The 17421-nt window shown below is 38.0% G+C and overlaps 1 protein-coding gene across 1 annotated transcript in view; it reads right to left on the reverse strand.

The window, feature by feature from the left end:
* The window catches only part of LOC140305622 (zeta-sarcoglycan), a 305078-nt gene that overhangs the window by 127233 nt on the left and 160424 nt on the right, over positions 1–17421 (reverse strand). The window contains exon 2 of the mRNA XM_072384569.1: positions 12666–12875. Coding sequence (XP_072240670.1) covers positions 12666–12875 — 210 coding nt within the window. The remainder of the gene's footprint in view (positions 1–12665; positions 12876–17421) is intronic.

A 17421-nucleotide genomic window follows, 5' to 3' on the forward strand; every position in this document is an offset into this window, starting at 1 on the left:
TACACGCCCTTACACTTCCGAATTCAATCTTTAGCTTGACATCTATTACATTGTAAGGCACTGGTGTTCTATTGCTACTGTTGTCTATCTATTATTTACAACACAGCTTACCTGCAAAATCACAAAGAAAAGTAGGTTACCGGAGCGTAATCGATGCGTGCTTCATCGCGTACGAACGACTTCTTCTGCCGGCCGGGGCGTCACCAACTGATGCATACGACATCGAGCGCCATCTGCTGGCGGCGAAACTTGTACTACACTTTAAAATAGCAAAATCGATATTAACAGTAGTTTCTCCAAATTAAAGTGACATCAAACCAAAAAATAAAATGGGTGGCTACTATTTGTATGTATTAATTTTTACCGTAGTAAATAATTTTTATTACACAACTTAATTTGGCAAAATGGTGATGAAGGACATATTTAAGATATCTTGTGTTCAGCCAGGCACGTTATCATGGAAAAAAAAAATCCTTTGTCATACAATATTAGTTGTTTCAATCCATCAGTTTCAGTATTTCTGTGAAATGCTTCTTTTGCCAGTTTTTAGCTTGCAATCAAATGATGGATATGTGTGCTTGTTATTACGTGCTGTAAATTCCTTAATGGTTATTATTCAATAATGTAACAATAAATACCTGTGTTGTTGTGCTCAGATCAATTACTCATTACTGTTTCAATTCACAAAAAATACAGATTTGAGGGTTACTGGGAAACACTGTAGTGGTATTGCAGAACAGCAGTTCTGCTTTAAGACCTAATTAGTATTGAGTATCAATACTAGAAAACAAATTTACAGTCTCTATTTGCAAGACACGAGTACAGTATCATACCGCAACACATAATTACAATTGTGCATACAGTATGTACTAAAGTAGCATTGTGTTACTGTGGCTCATTGTAGTAGTGAAACTAAAGGCAGCAATTTTCCCTGAAAATGACTGTAAAAAGGTAACAACTGAAACATAGAAAAATTAAATTTAAAGAAAAATCATAAAAAGAAGTATAGGTCACTCTCTCAGGTCACTCTGATCTAAATATTTAAGGCTTGCATTGCACATGTGCTCTTGATTCTTGACAGGTTGCTTGGATACCAATAGGATGGGTGTTTTCGCCGATCTGAAAAAACACACTTTACCCATATCATTGTTTATATATTTGATAGAATACCAGCCATGATTAACGAGCCTAAAACAGCTGGCTCATGCCAACAGTAAATGTAACATCTCCATCTGAGTGCGGAGACACACAGAGACTTTGGGCTAATGGAGCTGTACAGACAGGCAGCAGTTTTGTTGTTTGTGAGTTTTTGTGTGCATGGTCCTTATTTATCATTGTTTGACATATTGCCAGTGGAAATAATAGGAGTAAAGTGCTGACTGATTCAGATTTAGGTGTCACATATACACCCAGGCTCTTCTTCGTTGTCTTACACACAAAAAAAAAATACCCCTGGGTCCATGCATAAAAAAACCACATCAAAGTGATTTAATGTTAAAGATCTGGCCTCTTACAGAGTTTAAACTGAAAATGCTGCTGACCCTCTAAAAAGACATCTTTGTTCTGTGAAGTGAGATTTAAAGCGGCAATCAAGGCAAGTCATTTTCCCTTTTTTCAGCATATCTGGTGCTGTGCTTTCATTCCTGAAATGGTTTGGGGCCTGTTTTTCTCAGGAATTGTCTGGCCAAGATTGTAAGTGTATTGCTTTATGTGCAGTTAAAATTTGGGTTTGAAGGCCATGCTTCTACAATATATTTGTTCAGGCAATTTGAGAATCACTGGCCCTATAATCTTGTTGATTTCAATTTCAGTTTCAGGGCTCAGAGGAGATTTAAACTTACAGGTGACCTTGATGCTACCTTCACAGTCAGTTTAGGGGTCTGTATATTTTGTCTGTTATATGAAGACTTAATGTAGCATGTAAGTACCTGTACTCATGTTTACAGGATGCCACAGCTATTAATGATTTGAGATCACATAACTTAAAGGTTAAATAGATTTGTAGTTGATTAAAGATGTTACATATTTTGATTCAAATTGTTTTGGAATCTGCTTTGTTAGCATTTTTTCATTACCCTCTAACAGCCTGTTGCCACTATCTGCATTCACCAAACATGTAATCTGTCATCCAAATGTTTCCAGAAGACACTACAGAACTCCTTATCCCTGTACATTTTTGGATTGATAGCCTGTCTGTATATTGTCTCACTTTTGTAAAATGTATCTACCAAAGTTTTTGATCCGTAACACTTTTTCCATTGTGTTTGTGCAATGCATTGTAATGCCATGGTAAGAAGGCAGCCCAGTCTCAAACTATTGCAGTGAGGATAATAATTACAGAAAACATAGTCAAAGTTATTTTACGTTACAGTAGAGCTTAGTTATTAAAACTGTCAAACAAAATCCGTTATATAAACCAGGTTAATCAAGTGGCAACGGAAAATTCCTTTTTCCCAATGCTTAAGCTATAAGAAAATAAAAACGAGTTAATCATTGACAGCTCTCAATATAACATCTAATGTATTTTTTTTCTGAACAGGAAAAGTTATTTTTAAGGCAACTTTGTATCAATCCCAAGTAATTACCTGATTTAATCAAATCTGTTTTCACCTCCAAACACACAGTATAGTGAAATAGTGGACATTCATGTGTGATGGTTAAGTTTAGAGTAAGGGGCTAGGGAATGCTTTGTGTCAAGGAGAATCTCCAGGGGGATATAAAAACAATAGTATGTGTCCGTATGTGTGTGTGCGTGTATGTGTGTACTCTTGTGCTGGTTACCCTGTAAAGAACTTTATTTATATATAAGCACTGATCTTGTCAAAACTGGTCATCCTTATGGGGACCAAAGACAAGGCAGAACAACATTTTTGAGGTTACGGTTAAGGCTATGGTAAGGGTTATGCATGAAATAGTGATGGCTTGTGTTTAGTTTAGGCTGTACACATTCAATGGAAGCCTTTGAAATGATAACATGGACAACTATACAAGTTTGCACTTTTGTGTGTGTGTGTGTTTGCGAAACAGGAGATACAGAGCATTTCATGCTGGACTTCCCCATTACCTGAGGTCAGCACAGTTAGTGACAAAGTAAGAAAAATTGTGTGTAGGCATGTGTGTCTGTATGAGCGATAAACCACACAGTGCAGGTGTGAAAAGCCATAATGATAGTGGCTGGTCTACACAAAGAGCTGAGTGCAGCAAGTTTGGTAGCTCAACGTGGCACATTTTTTACTTCATGCACATATAAATACACACTGTGGTACAGCAATAAACAAAAACACAGTCTGAGAAAACAGCAACCATGAAAACTGTTATGTTCTTTTACCGCAGAGAATGACTTATGGTGGAATTTACAATGCAGTTAAAAATCATTTATTGCTAGTTATAATACACTTAGGAGCATTTACATTTTTGGGGCTGGGGTGGGATGGGGGTGTGGAGGTATTGCCCATTAACCTCTAAATAGTCACTGATCTCATATGAAGCACACAGTAATGTAGGCTTAGAATACAAATTTCCTTTCATTATACAATAAATAACTCTATATGTTACCACTTGTCAACGTGGAATGATGCATTTAATGAAAGGTTTAAACACTGCTAACAAATAGATTTCCAGACTCCTTTTAATTATGTTTTTTTTCCCTAGTTTATTCTTTTTTGATGTGCTTAGGACATTTTGGGTAGCATTCTTTGGCCACTGCATGTGTAGCCACCAGCCAGAGTGTCAGGACAACCGGACAATCAAAACTTGCCAATCATGTCAAATCCCTCTCTTCTCTCTCCACTTTACCATAAATTTGTGAGCGACCAGGAAAGGATGTGGACATGTTTATTCTATAAACTGTAAAGACGAAGTTGATGTTTCTTTCTTGAAATGTTCCATTGAATTTCAAGCTGTCATTCATAAAGATTTGTCTCTACTGATCTTCTTTGAGGCAGAACTGACTATTTGTGGAACTGGAGAGTGGTAATTGTAACCTGATAGGAACTAGTTCATTCAGTCAGCTTGTGCTGTAAAACAAGCCATCAATGAGTTCAACTTTGTGTCACAAATGGAGACACAACTCTGGCTTTGGTGATACAGGGACCTAAAAGTCAGGAACAGCGACTCTGGTACCCAAACCTAAACCTACATAAGCCTTTTCCAAGTTTCCACAAAACACCTGGGGCCTCATGTACAAAGGTTTTTTTTTTTTTAATGTCAACGATCAGATGTATCAAGAGCAAAATGACCATGGAAATGTACGGTGCCTCACGCCAACTTCAGGGCTGTCATATGCACTTTTCTACAGCTATTGATTCTTTGGCAACACTGTTGGGAAACTGTTATAATAAATACATGTGAACACAATTTGTCCTCAGAATGAGTGATGTGCACATTTGAGACACATGAACAATCAACACACCCATGTGTCTGTGGATATAAAAACATGCACAAAGTGTTGCAATGCATACCATCAAAAACAATGGCTGCTTTAGCGGTACTGGAAGACATTGTAAATAGTGCAAATTGGAAGAAAGCGTGTGTTAAGAGACAGAGAGGATTTGCTGGGACATGATGACAACTGGCCCATCAGCCATTTTGAGGGCAATCCTCCTGGAACTGTGTCCAGACCTGCAGCCGGCATTGGAGCGCAACACAGCGAGGAGCCATGCGCTGCTTGTGCCACAGGTGATGTGCACACTGGGGTTTAAGCAACCGGGGCATTCCAGGGGGAGCTGGCCAACTGATTGGGACAGTGCCAGTCGACCCTGAGCAGAGCCATGCCAGCCGAGTGGGACAGAATTATCTGCATCTCAGCAGGTATATCAAATTCCCACAATGCAGTTGAACAGGCCAACATTGAAGTGCAATTTGAAGCGAGAGCCGGTTTTCCTAATGTAATCGGAACTATCGACTGCACACACAGTGCTATAACTGCGCCATCGCATGATGAATTTGTATATCAACAGGAAACATTTTCATTCCATCAATGTACAGATCGTATGGGATGAGCAAATGCTTTGTGGGGGTGGCCTGGTACAACGCACGATTCATACATTCTGAGTAACAGCGTTGTTGGGAACAGACTACAAGCTGGCACTGTACGCGATGGGTGGCTTCTTGGTGAGTAACTTTATTCGTGTAATTGTCCTAATATTATTCCCCGTGACGTGCATTGAGCATGTGCGCCCCCAATTTCTATCCTGTCTTCACAGCATCATAGTTGGTGGTTAAAGTTAGTAACTTGCTGTTTTTTGCTATGTTTTTTGCAAATGTTAATAACCTCATGCGTAAAGTGTGAAATGTCTTAATCAGCCTCACCTTTTCTTCTGCACTAGGTTACTGGATGGACACGTTTGTTGTGAGTTACACAAATATAGGTATTTACCTTGGGGGTAATCAGAGTCACCCACACTCCCACACCCTGAGAGAGCAGTGTCACCCATAGTTGTGCCGAGTCTCTGTTCAAACAGCCTCCCCCGCCTGTTTTTGCCACACTTCGGCGGTGGGCAGTCAGTCTCCGCTTCACATCCACCTTAATACACTTCTTTTTCACCTCTACTTGTGTGCACTTCTCAGACGCCACAGCATTAAAGGCCACGCTCATGCTCTCCCACCCACTCCTCTTACGTTTTCTGCTTATAATGTAGGACAGTGTGCCAAAGAGCACCTTTTTGCAGGCCTCCACTTCAGAAAGTAGCACCTCCATCTCGCTTTCCGTTAAGTTTTTTTTTTTCTCCATCTTATTCATTCTTTTTTCTTTATTTTATGATGTGCAGAGAGAGGAATTGCAGGTGCAAGGCTCATTTAAATGTTATTTGCATATTTAAGTAGGGGCATGGACAGGGAGGACTCGGGTACTCCGACATGTGCGCTCAATTCCACGTTGATTGGAATGTACAAATGAAATGTGCTTGGATTCATGTGTCTTCTGGGCAAAAACTACACTACTCCTCCTTAATCCAAGATTCGAGGATCTGTCTAGATTTTAACTTCTCCATGCAAATTCCAGCAAGACAAGAGGTCAAACAAATGCTTCTGTATTTCAGGACATGTATATCATTAATCTCAATCAAGTAGTTAGAGCAAGTGCAGCACTGAAGCCTAATGTAATAACATTATATGAATTTAGTTTTAATGCATAAACAGTACACAGTAATGTGCACAGTAATTCATCCCTTTTGACAATTAGACACACAACTTTACCCACGACTGAAAACTAGCTCTAAATGTCTGTTACCTGTCTCCTAGAATACAAACAGTAAGTATTGGTGCTGGCCCTTGAAAAAAGAAAAGGCATATTGGTCAGCGCAATCCCTAATGAACACTGTTACACTCAAAAAGCCACACTTCAAACTACACACTACGCCTATCTCTGGCAGCCCATCATCCACTCATTTCCAGTCCACGAGGCAGTGAAACAGACACCTCTCCAACTCCCTAAGGACCCCATAGGCAGAGTAACACAGAGACAGGAGGGAGTAGCTGAGAGTGGATGATGGGACACTATTTAATCCACACACACACATACACACACACACTTGGTGCTATCTCTCTGTCTCCCTCTTTTTTTCCTATCTGTCCTTTTCCATGCATCACTCAACTATCTCTCCTGCTCACCTTTCTCACTCTAACCTCAGTTTCCTCACTTCTCTCACCCCAACCAATGATCTCTCCATATAGTTTACGTGAAAGAAATGTAAAGCTACATCAGACAAGTTTTTAGCAAAAAGGGCAGTGTATTATTAGAAGAAGGGGCTATGTTGATGCAATGGGTAAAAACGTCCTTAAAAAAATACCTTTAAACGGAAACACTTCTTTCAGTTTGCTTTCCCTACTGACTACCAAAGTGTGCTTTATACCACAGCAAGAGTCATACTCACAAATGTACTGTTCTAAATCCTATCAGAAATCATGGTGCTCATAAAGGTTCAGTCCATATCCAACATTCAAAAAGAGCCATTATTCATTTAGCATTTTTCTATTCACATTCATAAGGATGTTCAGAAATCCCTTTTGGAGACAATGACCTGTGGTCATGACGATTATCTTTGTCTCTACACCCCCTTTTATGAGCTCCTCATCGGCTGGATTAGTTTTTTTCCTTTTATATTCTCTATCTCTCTTGTCTCAATCGTTTTATGCTGCTACAATCATAATTGGTAATTAATGTCAGTTATTTTTATAGATCCCTCAGTTGTTGTTTAATCACCTTTTAAAGCACCCTGTAACTCAGATTTAAAAAGTATAACAAAAGTAAAGTTTTATTTTATGCCCTCACTTATTGGCAGCCGATAAGTGACTTGAAATTTGAAAAAAACACACAAGTGTTTGAAGCCAGTGAAATTTTACCAGCATGCACACAACGCCACTGGCAGCTTTAGTGATATTTATCTATTATGTATCATTACTTTATTGCCGTCGCAGATTAGGATTGCACAAAGCGACAGCACAAAGTTTAACACAGGATTCTCTATTCCCTGGAGTTTAGATTGCTCTATAAACACAAATGCTGCTACTTCAACACAGCCTTTGAGAGAAGTTTGACACCTATTTGGTAATAGAGCTGGAATGCAATTCCGAGTGGTGATAAATCACCTTTGCTTCATGATTTCAGTGCGCAACAAATGCCTTTTAAAATTTGTGATTAAGGCACCATGTGATGATTTATACTACAAATCCTGTTTGGAAGAGACAAAACATTGTAAACTGAGCAGGTGTTGAGATGAACCACACACATTGCACACTCTAACACACTCACACACAGACATGGTAGTCAAGTCCAAACCAGGAATTAGGCAGACTGATTGGTGAGTGACAACTGAAATTGAATTTCTCTGCAGAGAGGGCCCAAAGGACTCGGTGAGGACACACACACAAAAGCACAAATGTGGATTTGGGTGCACACAAGTGTGAAAAAGGAATGCGCAGTGAAACATACACACAGATCAGTATAAACAGTTGCTGAATAATTGCTAGCTTGCGCACAAACACCTACACAAAGACAATCTCAGCTTTTCTTCTTCTTGTTCTAACTCTCTCACAATCACACACACACACTCACTTCTATCCTTCATTCCCCACAAGTCCCTGCTCTCCAATTTACTGCCAAAGCTGTCTCTTCAAAAGCAATAACAATGAGAATCTCATCTAGCATCTCCAAACAAAACAAAAAAGTTTGAGAAAGCCTTTCATTATACTGCAGAAAGTTAGATGTGATTTGAATTATGTTGATGGAAATGACAGTCGTGGAGCTGGATTTGAAGTGATTAAAAGGGGAATTTCTGAATTTGTGTTTATGTGTTTGAATGAAGTGACCAATGTTTTAAAGAAGAAAAAAACAGTTTTATGTAGAAACACCATACCTTAAGGATGTAATAACTTCAGTACAGTTCACTAATATAACAGAGAATTAACATAGCTGGATGGTGTTCAATATGTCAGCTCTATGGATGTCAACACTAACTGACCTGAAAAAGATAACAAACTGCAAGTTCACTGAAACTACAGAAGTCCAATGAATGTTCCACAAAAAATACTCTAGATACTCTGTCCATATATTACATAATATGTAATATAACTATATGTTAATATAACACTGTGACAGTTGTGGCCGCAAGGAATTGTGGCATTGAATGAACTGCTCTCTTTCATAAAGGATGGTCCAGATCTCAAAGGAAGAATTGGTACTACTCTCCATAGTATTTGAAGCTAAATGGAATTTTTAAATGGCTGCCAGTTAGATACTTCCAGGTCATTTCACTCAGGTAAAAAGATACCAAAAGCAAAATGGACAAATCTACCCTAGGATGCTGAAATTAGATAAATGAGATTAACCGCCTCTCTTTGTATGAGTGCTTGTGTGTGAAGTTGGTATGATCTGCAGCTTTTGATAGGACATCGTCCACACCTGAGTTTTCCCAAGCTGATAAATTAGCAATTTATCTACTGTGGTTTCTCCTTTACCAATTGCCAAATTATTGTCAAAGCCACTCTGGTAACGCACCAACAGCCAAGTCTTTTTCTGCATGAAGTTTAAGGTTTTTCCTCTTTGAGCTCTGCCTTACCTGATTCATCTTGTTCTCCCTGTCTCCTGAAAAACCTGCCTCTGCTGATCTGTCAACACTGCCTGTCTTCACTCTACATACCCAGTAAATCTATCTGTCAGTCCACCTGCAACCTTTTAGCTCAATATATCAAAGTTACTCAGACTTTGAGTAACTTTTGCATATCTGTAATAGGTCCTTTTAAACCTTCCAGCTGAATCTGAGATCTATTTTGAGCCCTCTTTTCCAGTTCTCAACAATTTCTTCCATTCATTAACTATTTGTGTTGGATCCATACTGTAACATTGCACTGTATCTATTTTGCATTTGTTTACTTCTTCAGATCATAATCATACATGGATATAAGCCTAAAGTGGCTGGGAAAGAGGATCTTGGATAGCTTTTAGTTTTGTGAACAAGACTCCAAGCTAGCTACTGGCAGTGGACTCAGTAAATTGTTACAAAACCAATTTAACTCATTCAGATTTAGGGGACAAGTACATGACCCATGCTTTCAATCCATTATATTCCGTGTTATCCTTATCCTGCGTTTTACCCTCTGACTGGCAATGAATTTAGCAAATATTCAACTACAGATCCTACACTTTTTCATTGTACAATACTGTGCTATACTAAGACAGTAAGAGCATGATGTGTTAACCTTAACCTTTCCAGCTTTTATTGCTAGCAATACACTGCTCTCAGGGCTGTCACACCGTCACTGTCGTTCAAGGTCAATCACAAACTCAACATCTGACCTGAGCTATAAAGAACAGCATCAAGTCATGCATATAATGTCCAGCATCTAATGTGAAGTCACAGTGGGTTTTTCTGGGTGCACACACTGGTCTTTCAAACCTACTGTAAATATTTTGAATACAAACATCCATTTATGTGTTTTTTGGTCATGTATCATATGTTACTGTTTACGTTTTTGATTTTCTCTGAGTTACTCAAAACTAATTAAAGGAGATTTTCTTGTTGTAAATACTGGATATGCTGTATACTGTGTGGTCTAAAAAAACTACAGATTTTATGGTGAGGTGGCATTTGGGAAAATACTTGTATTATTGAACTGCTCTTATACTATTGTTAAATCTGGGTGGGAAGTGTGATCTTTATGTTAGGAAATTTACCAATTCATAACAATTATTCAAAACACAAACGGCCACAATGCCTTTGCCTAAATAACAGCATATTCTCTATCTGGGCTCTGAATGAAAAGAAAGTACACGTGAATAAATATTTTGAGTAATTCTCATGTTTATGTATCAGACTCCAGACTGTATTTGTCAGCTCAATATCCTCTGACTTTGCCTCCATGGAGCAGTGAAATAGAAGGCTTGCTGAGTCTCTAGGAACCTAAAGAGCAGAGGACAGGAGGGAGAAGTTGAGTGTCAGTGTTCAAACAGAACATCTATACCAGATATAGACAGAAAACCACTCAACCATGTCAAACTCTTATTTTCCACTTTAATCACTCTCTTTCTCCACTCTGTTCCTCTTTCCCACAGGCTTCTGTCTTGTCTTTCCCAATCTTTCTCTTAATGTTTTTAACTCCTAATACTATGTTGAGAATACAAATACTTTTTTTTGCTCTGCCATGGGTAGAGTACCAATCAAAAGTTTGAGCATGCCCACCCACCCATTTTAAACAACTAGGTTTAGAAATAATAGTTAAGTATGTCAAAACTTTTGAATACTGAGCTGAATTTTAGGAACCTTGGAGTATGGTTGAGCATATCTATCAAATCTAGGTGTGGATCAGTACCATTTTGGTTAAAAAGTTCACAAAAGAGCACAACCCTTGCCATGGTCAAGGTGGTATTCTCTTCTTGTTTGGTTACACATAAAAGCCAAAAACCTTCCTCAACTGGTCTTAAACTAGATTAAAAATGTAGCTAGTTTGGCCAAGAGGATAGTTTTACATGTGGTTTTCAGTGTATTATTGATCTTTTTGTAGGAACTCTTGTTGAACTTTAAATTAAGCATCTTGAAGTTGAAGTAGCAAAAGCATATTCTTGAGAAAATGCTAGTCTTTTTTTATTTGGACTGTTTTACTGTGTAATCCATTCACTCACCTTTTAACTTTGAGCATTTTGTGATATATTCATGGGATGTTCTTTAATGGTAGATTTTTTTACCTGTTATTCTTTGATATATTACACTCATTCAATTGCAATACATTGAATAAAAACCTGCGGTGCAGTTAAACATTTAATCTTTATTTCCCTCTCAACTTTTCTGGCCTTTAGCCTCTCCTGGTCTGTTTTTCACACGGTACTACATAACATATAAGATATCTTCTTGTCTCTTATGCATAGTAATGGCTGGCTTTCCTTAGGCGTATTCTTTAACCATCCAACCCCCACCCTTCACTTCCATTCTCTCCATATTTTATAGTGAAGTTGAATATAGAAATTATATCAAGATGCTTTATCAGAGGTTTACAGGGTTCAAAATCTTTCTCATTTGCATTCATACTATTACGGTATATTCTCTTCAAGCCGGGGCCAGTGCAACAAGTTATAGTGGATGTATGGATGATATGATGTAATAAACAAATGCATACAGCGATGGGCTTTACTAACATTAATATAAGTGTAAAAATTCAAAATCCAGTGTAAGAGACAGTTTTTTTAATTACTTTTTTTGTTTGACTGATTAACCTGTTATAGGCTACTTTGCAATTATAGGGCTGATAGTCCCCTTAATCATCTGTCTTAGAATGTAGACTCATTGAATAAAAAAAAAAAAAAAATTCTCAATCATTATTGATTAAACACTAGTAATGTAGGGTGGACACTACCCTCTCGCTCTATTTTCCTATTTCTACCCTATTTTGCTACACTCTGGACAGTTTGGGCAGCAACTTTATGGCACCCCAGTACACAGACAGTCTTCTTTATTAGTCTGTTAAGTTTCCTTAAATCATTGGCTCTGATGCTGCTGCTTCAACAGATGGCTGCAAAGATTGCACTCTCAACCACAGTCACCACTTGTAGAAAATATGCAACATTTTGGTGCAGACACTAAATGACCTTAGCTTCCTCAAGAAGCAAATAAAAAAATAAAGCTACAGCTCCTTGAATAGACATCTGAGGTTAGCTCCAATAATGAGTCAATCCCTGCAGAATACTTGATTAATAAATTGATTAATAAATATCGTTTCACTGGAGAAATCAGCAAGCCTGTAACCTCATTCATTTATGGTTTTGATCTCTGTAGAGAATGTGTCCCTTTATGACCATGATAGAGAGATAATCTTAAATTGCATGACTTATAATTGGCTTGTTTTAGCCAAAAAAAGAACATTTAAAATACTGAGCCATTGATATGAAGTCTGTATGACACATGACTTGACAGACAAGCTATAACAATTTTATCTGTAACTGCAAAATGCAATCAAAACTTGATATTTATCAAGAAACCAGAAGACATTAATGATGGAATGAGATTTGACTTAAACTTGAAAAAAATCAACTTGCTATTTCTTATCACATGCATTCTTGTTAAACCCGCGTTAATTTTATCAACACTCACAAGTTTCAATCACTGCCAACTTTTTAAACCATTTCTACCAGCTTTTTCCCCACAAACCCAAGTAACACACACACGGACGCCTCTTACCGGAGTGAAGTTCATGACTTTGAGGATCCAGATGGTCAGCGCCAGATTGACAATCATAGTGACAAGAAGCAGGAGGATGAAGAAGTATAAACATCTCTTCCTCCAGCCGTAGATGCCCACTGCTGGATAAACCTGTGCACCACACACTGATGCCGCTCGCTGGTGGAGGGGATTGGGCTGGGCTGCAAGGATATACTGTTCCTGTGTCATCTGAAAGGAACAGAAAAATAAAAACATTTTGAATGACCAATTTACATGAACTTACATTCACATGAGATTTTCCATAATTCTGAAATATATCCTGTATATCGTTGATCGATTTCTAATATTGAGGCTTAAGTCACAACTTATTTTAGTATGTAGATATGTAGATAGTTTATCTAAGTCATAGCCTGTGGTATTTGGGAAAATGGTCATCATGCATGCTCAGCTTAAAACAACTGTTAAAATAACTGTTTTCCAAATAAAACATCTGCTTTAATATGCTGGTGTTCCAATCTAATGTCAGTTATCAGTGAATAATGTGTTTACTTGAATGTGATTATTGGTTACTGTTGCTTGGCTTGTGTACACTCTCATACTGTGTGAACTTAGATGTAATCACAATGCTTTTGGTGTGTTTGGATGTTATGCATTTTGCCCGCAGCTCTTTTTTGGACCTGGAGTGGTTGAAGACGACCTTTTGCTGTTGGACAGTTATATAAAAGGACAGTAGCGAGGTTTTTTTTTTCTCTGCTTTTTTTTTTCCCAATGACGAAGGAATACAGGTCAGAAGACCAAGGTCTGGGTGTCAGTTTACTACTGCTATTAACTGATTAAAAATGGCAGATAAAGAGGTCTCTCTTGTAATTCAACAACTGTAACTGTTGTAAAATATTATACTGAAAACAAAGACTTCTACACGGACAGGTGGGTGGCTCGCATATGGCATCAAAATATCCTAAAACTTTACTGCATGCACAAAGACAAAGATCTAAGAGAAAGAGGAGAGGGTGAACTTTAGAGTTTTTGGTCATGGATGAAAAAGATGAGAAGCAAAACAATATAGAAAATGAGAGAGCAATTGAGAGTTTTGAGAGTGAGATAGCAGGGGAGAGAAACAGAAAGACCAAAGCGTGATAAAAATGAGATTAAGGTGGAGCCATTAAGTGGAAAGATAGCACAGCTTTGAGTACAGAGAGATAGGAAAGAAGGATGGAGAAAGGGAGAAAGGCCAGATAAGGCAGTTGAGGAGGACAGAGTCCATTAGTTGTAGTGCAGCTGGTGGAGTCATTCGTGGCAAGAGATATGGAGACTGGCTGCAAGGCACTGCTATCTCTGTCCATCTGAATCTACCTCTTTCACTCTCTTTACCTTGCTCTGTGTACCTCAAAGTCTCCCTCCTGCCTCCCAGTATTCTTCCTAATTCACTTCCTATCTTACTTTGGCACTTCTCTCTCTTTATCAGTCTGTCTTTCTCTCTATTTCTCTCTCTAACATGCACACACACACACACACACACATTATGTCTTTATTTGCTGAGATTGCATGACCTTAGCACCTCACCTACTGTTGATTCTTCTTTCCTCCTGCAATGTTTTTCTCCATATTGTGTCACATGATGATACCAGCAAGCATTAATGGGAAACAAAAATGCTGAGTCTCACATTGCCTGCAGGCAGGGAATAAAAAAAGGAAATGCATACTTGGCCTGTTTTTTAGTTTTTTATTCTAAGGGAGAGTCTGAATCAAATATCAAGCTATTATCTCAGTTTCAGTCTCCAGGGGTTTCTAGCTTCCTGTTTCTTATACACAAAATCCAAAGGCTTTGTCTAACCATCAACAACCTGGATCAGACTCCTGTAGATCGAAACATGGTCTTACATCCCCAAATGTTGCTACTAGTCATCCAATGTGAGGGAATTTGCATTATTCATTTGGCAGTTTTCAGATTGGCTGGAGGTGTGGCCCCCAGTTCACCCCAAACCATTAAGAATAGGTGTTCATGAATAATGCAAATATTATGTAAATAGCTTTCAAACAGTCTGGTGGGGCACAGAGAGGAATTTGTAATGTAGGGAAAGAGATAGGAAGCTCTTATAACCTTTGCTGGATTACATGACATAGATCAACTATATTTATTATTATTTATTTATTATATTCCTTATTTGTAAGGAAAAAGTTAAAAAAAACATATCTCCAGTACTAGTTCTCTAACTTTTGAGTTTTGAGAGTTTTGAGATTGTAGTTGAAAGATAAACTGTATTCATCCATCATTCTATCCATGCATTTTTTTAACCAAGTTCGACCTGTCAAGGCAGGAGAAGAAGTTGGTGCCTATCTCAGCTATCTCTGGACAAAAGACCGGATATACGAGACAGATTGCCGGTCATGAAAAATGTAGCAATGAAAGCCAAAAACAGCTTTTAGCAAAAATCCATATCTTAAAATGATCTCAGCCTTTCATTGAAATCTAACTATACCAGTTTAAAGGACTTTACAAACTTATTGTGTTTCAAAAAATGAACTTTTTTTCCCTTTATATACCAAGAGCCAATTCTCACCTGAATTAACTAAGATACCGGGTGACTGAGCTACGATAAGACGAAGATAAAACACATCAAGTCAAGGCGGAAATGCACACAAGATTCATTGAAGGCCTAATCAACCGGAACCTATGCAAAGGAGCATGGTAATATGTTTGGCTGCATTAACAATGAAGCATGAATCCAATCAGTATATCCCATGTGCAATAATTATTAAAACTTAAAAAGAGCAGTGCAGCTGGTAAAATGGACATAAATATCAGATTGAAACAAGCAAATGAGTAGATGTGGTATGTACTGCAATCTGTTTCTTTGCAAAGGAAAGATAAAGCTACTTTAAATGTGCATGTACAACAAGCTTTTTGATTTTTTGATCCAAATGTAATCCAACTAATTCATATGTGAGCACAATCTGGATATGGGACGCATGCTAATCCCAAGTGGAAAGGGGGCCTAATGCTTGTCAAGTAGGCTAATGGAATAATGGTGTTTTTCCCATTCACAGTTAACGTACACTTCTACAGCAATCTCAAAACGATTTATCTGTTTTATTTTCTTAGGGGTATCTGATCACTCTGTGCAGATACAAAGCAAATGAATCAATAGCAGAGCTGTTAAATAGTAGGGCACTGGAATGAGCTGCTGATCATTTTGTCTCTGTATTCAGAGTCCACACTCAATCAATAGTAGAGTTTGTGTCGCTATGCTGACATGTTTGCAGAGTGTGTACTGGAGTTTACTGTGGTGAACTAGAATGCTCATCACTTCCCTGCATGCATCAACAGAGGGAATCAATAGGTGCACACACATATGTTTGTGGGTGTGTTTATGTCATTTTTTGCATTGGTGTTTTTAAAAGGCAACAATGTGAACTGGTCAAAAAAACAAAGATACCAAACCTACAGGTTTGCAGAGGTTTATCTATTTGCTGTGTTTTTTTTTCTCTGTGTGGGTTTCCTACAGGTGCTTCAGATTTAACAGTTCAGTTCATATGTATGTTAAGTGTGGGTGTGCACTGCTGTCTGTCTCTTCTGTTAGCACTGACAGGTAACCTGTCTGTAATGTACCCTGCCTCTTGCCCCAGCTCCACTGACTGAAGTGGCCAGCATGAATAATAAAGATGCTGGATGGATGGAAAAACTTTATATGTATACTCTGAATTAATTGTTAATATGTGTTATGTCACCATCAATTTAATTAAGAATGAACAATTATGGAGTTGCAAAGGTTCCCACATTCTTTCACACAATTTCCTCTCCTGCTTTCTTGACTCTTACTTCATTTCTGTCTTCTTTTCCTCCCTTTGTTTTTAACCAATCCATTTTCCTCCCTCCTTTCATCTGTCTTACACCAATCCTTCCCTCTCTCTTCCAGTGCATTTCTTAGATTGAACTGACAACAGAGTCATCAATCAATCCCATGGTGCACCACAGCCTGGAGGCCCTGCACAGCATGACCTAACTGTATTAACATCATAATGCCTTGACAGCCATAAAAACAAGGCCTACTCGAACCACATTGCTATGGATACCAGCATATAAGCTTTATAGCTCTAGTCATTTCTGTAATTTCAAGGAGTCTACTGAAAGAAAAGTTCTTAATACTGAACTGAAATTAACTAAACAATACTTTATTATTACCTAAGGAGAACATATTTTGTTTCATTATGCAAGAAAAAGTATAGGTAAATGAGAGGAATGAAGACAGAAATATATGACTACATGTGATAACTCCAAAATATGAACAGCTTTCAAACAAAAAGACTTCAAGTCTTGAGTTTTTTTCTTGAGATAATAGATCATGATGTGATTCAAGCTAAACTATATCTAAGATAATGTTATTTTAATGTTGCCAAACACCAGGATTTCAGTTTTCTTTGCATTTACTTTTTTGAATAAAATTTCTCTGCAGGTATGGAAAACTGATAAGCAGTGTCACCGTCGCTCATTATCAACTTAAATAGATGTTATTGCAAGTAGGACATGAATTTGTGAATAACAGGTTAAGTCAGACTCAGCTTGGTGGAATCACCCAAACATGTGTGCTGCCCGACAAGGAATGAGAAAAATAAATGGACAGAATAGTAGATAAGGTTCGATTTGACATGGATGCAAGGGTGGATTATAAAAAGAGGTCTAAACAGATGGACTTTAGTCTTTACATTATTTTTCTTGGTATCATGCTAATGTTGGCTTTACTGAGAACTTTCCTTTTACATTCATCAGTCAGTT

The sequence above is a fragment of the Leuresthes tenuis genome, unplaced genomic scaffold, assembly GCF_036924035.1.
Source record: "Leuresthes tenuis unplaced genomic scaffold, fLeuTen1.0.hap1 SCAF_4, whole genome shotgun sequence".
In the NCBI taxonomy this organism is placed as follows: domain Eukaryota; kingdom Metazoa; phylum Chordata; class Actinopteri; order Atheriniformes; family Atherinopsidae; genus Leuresthes; species Leuresthes tenuis.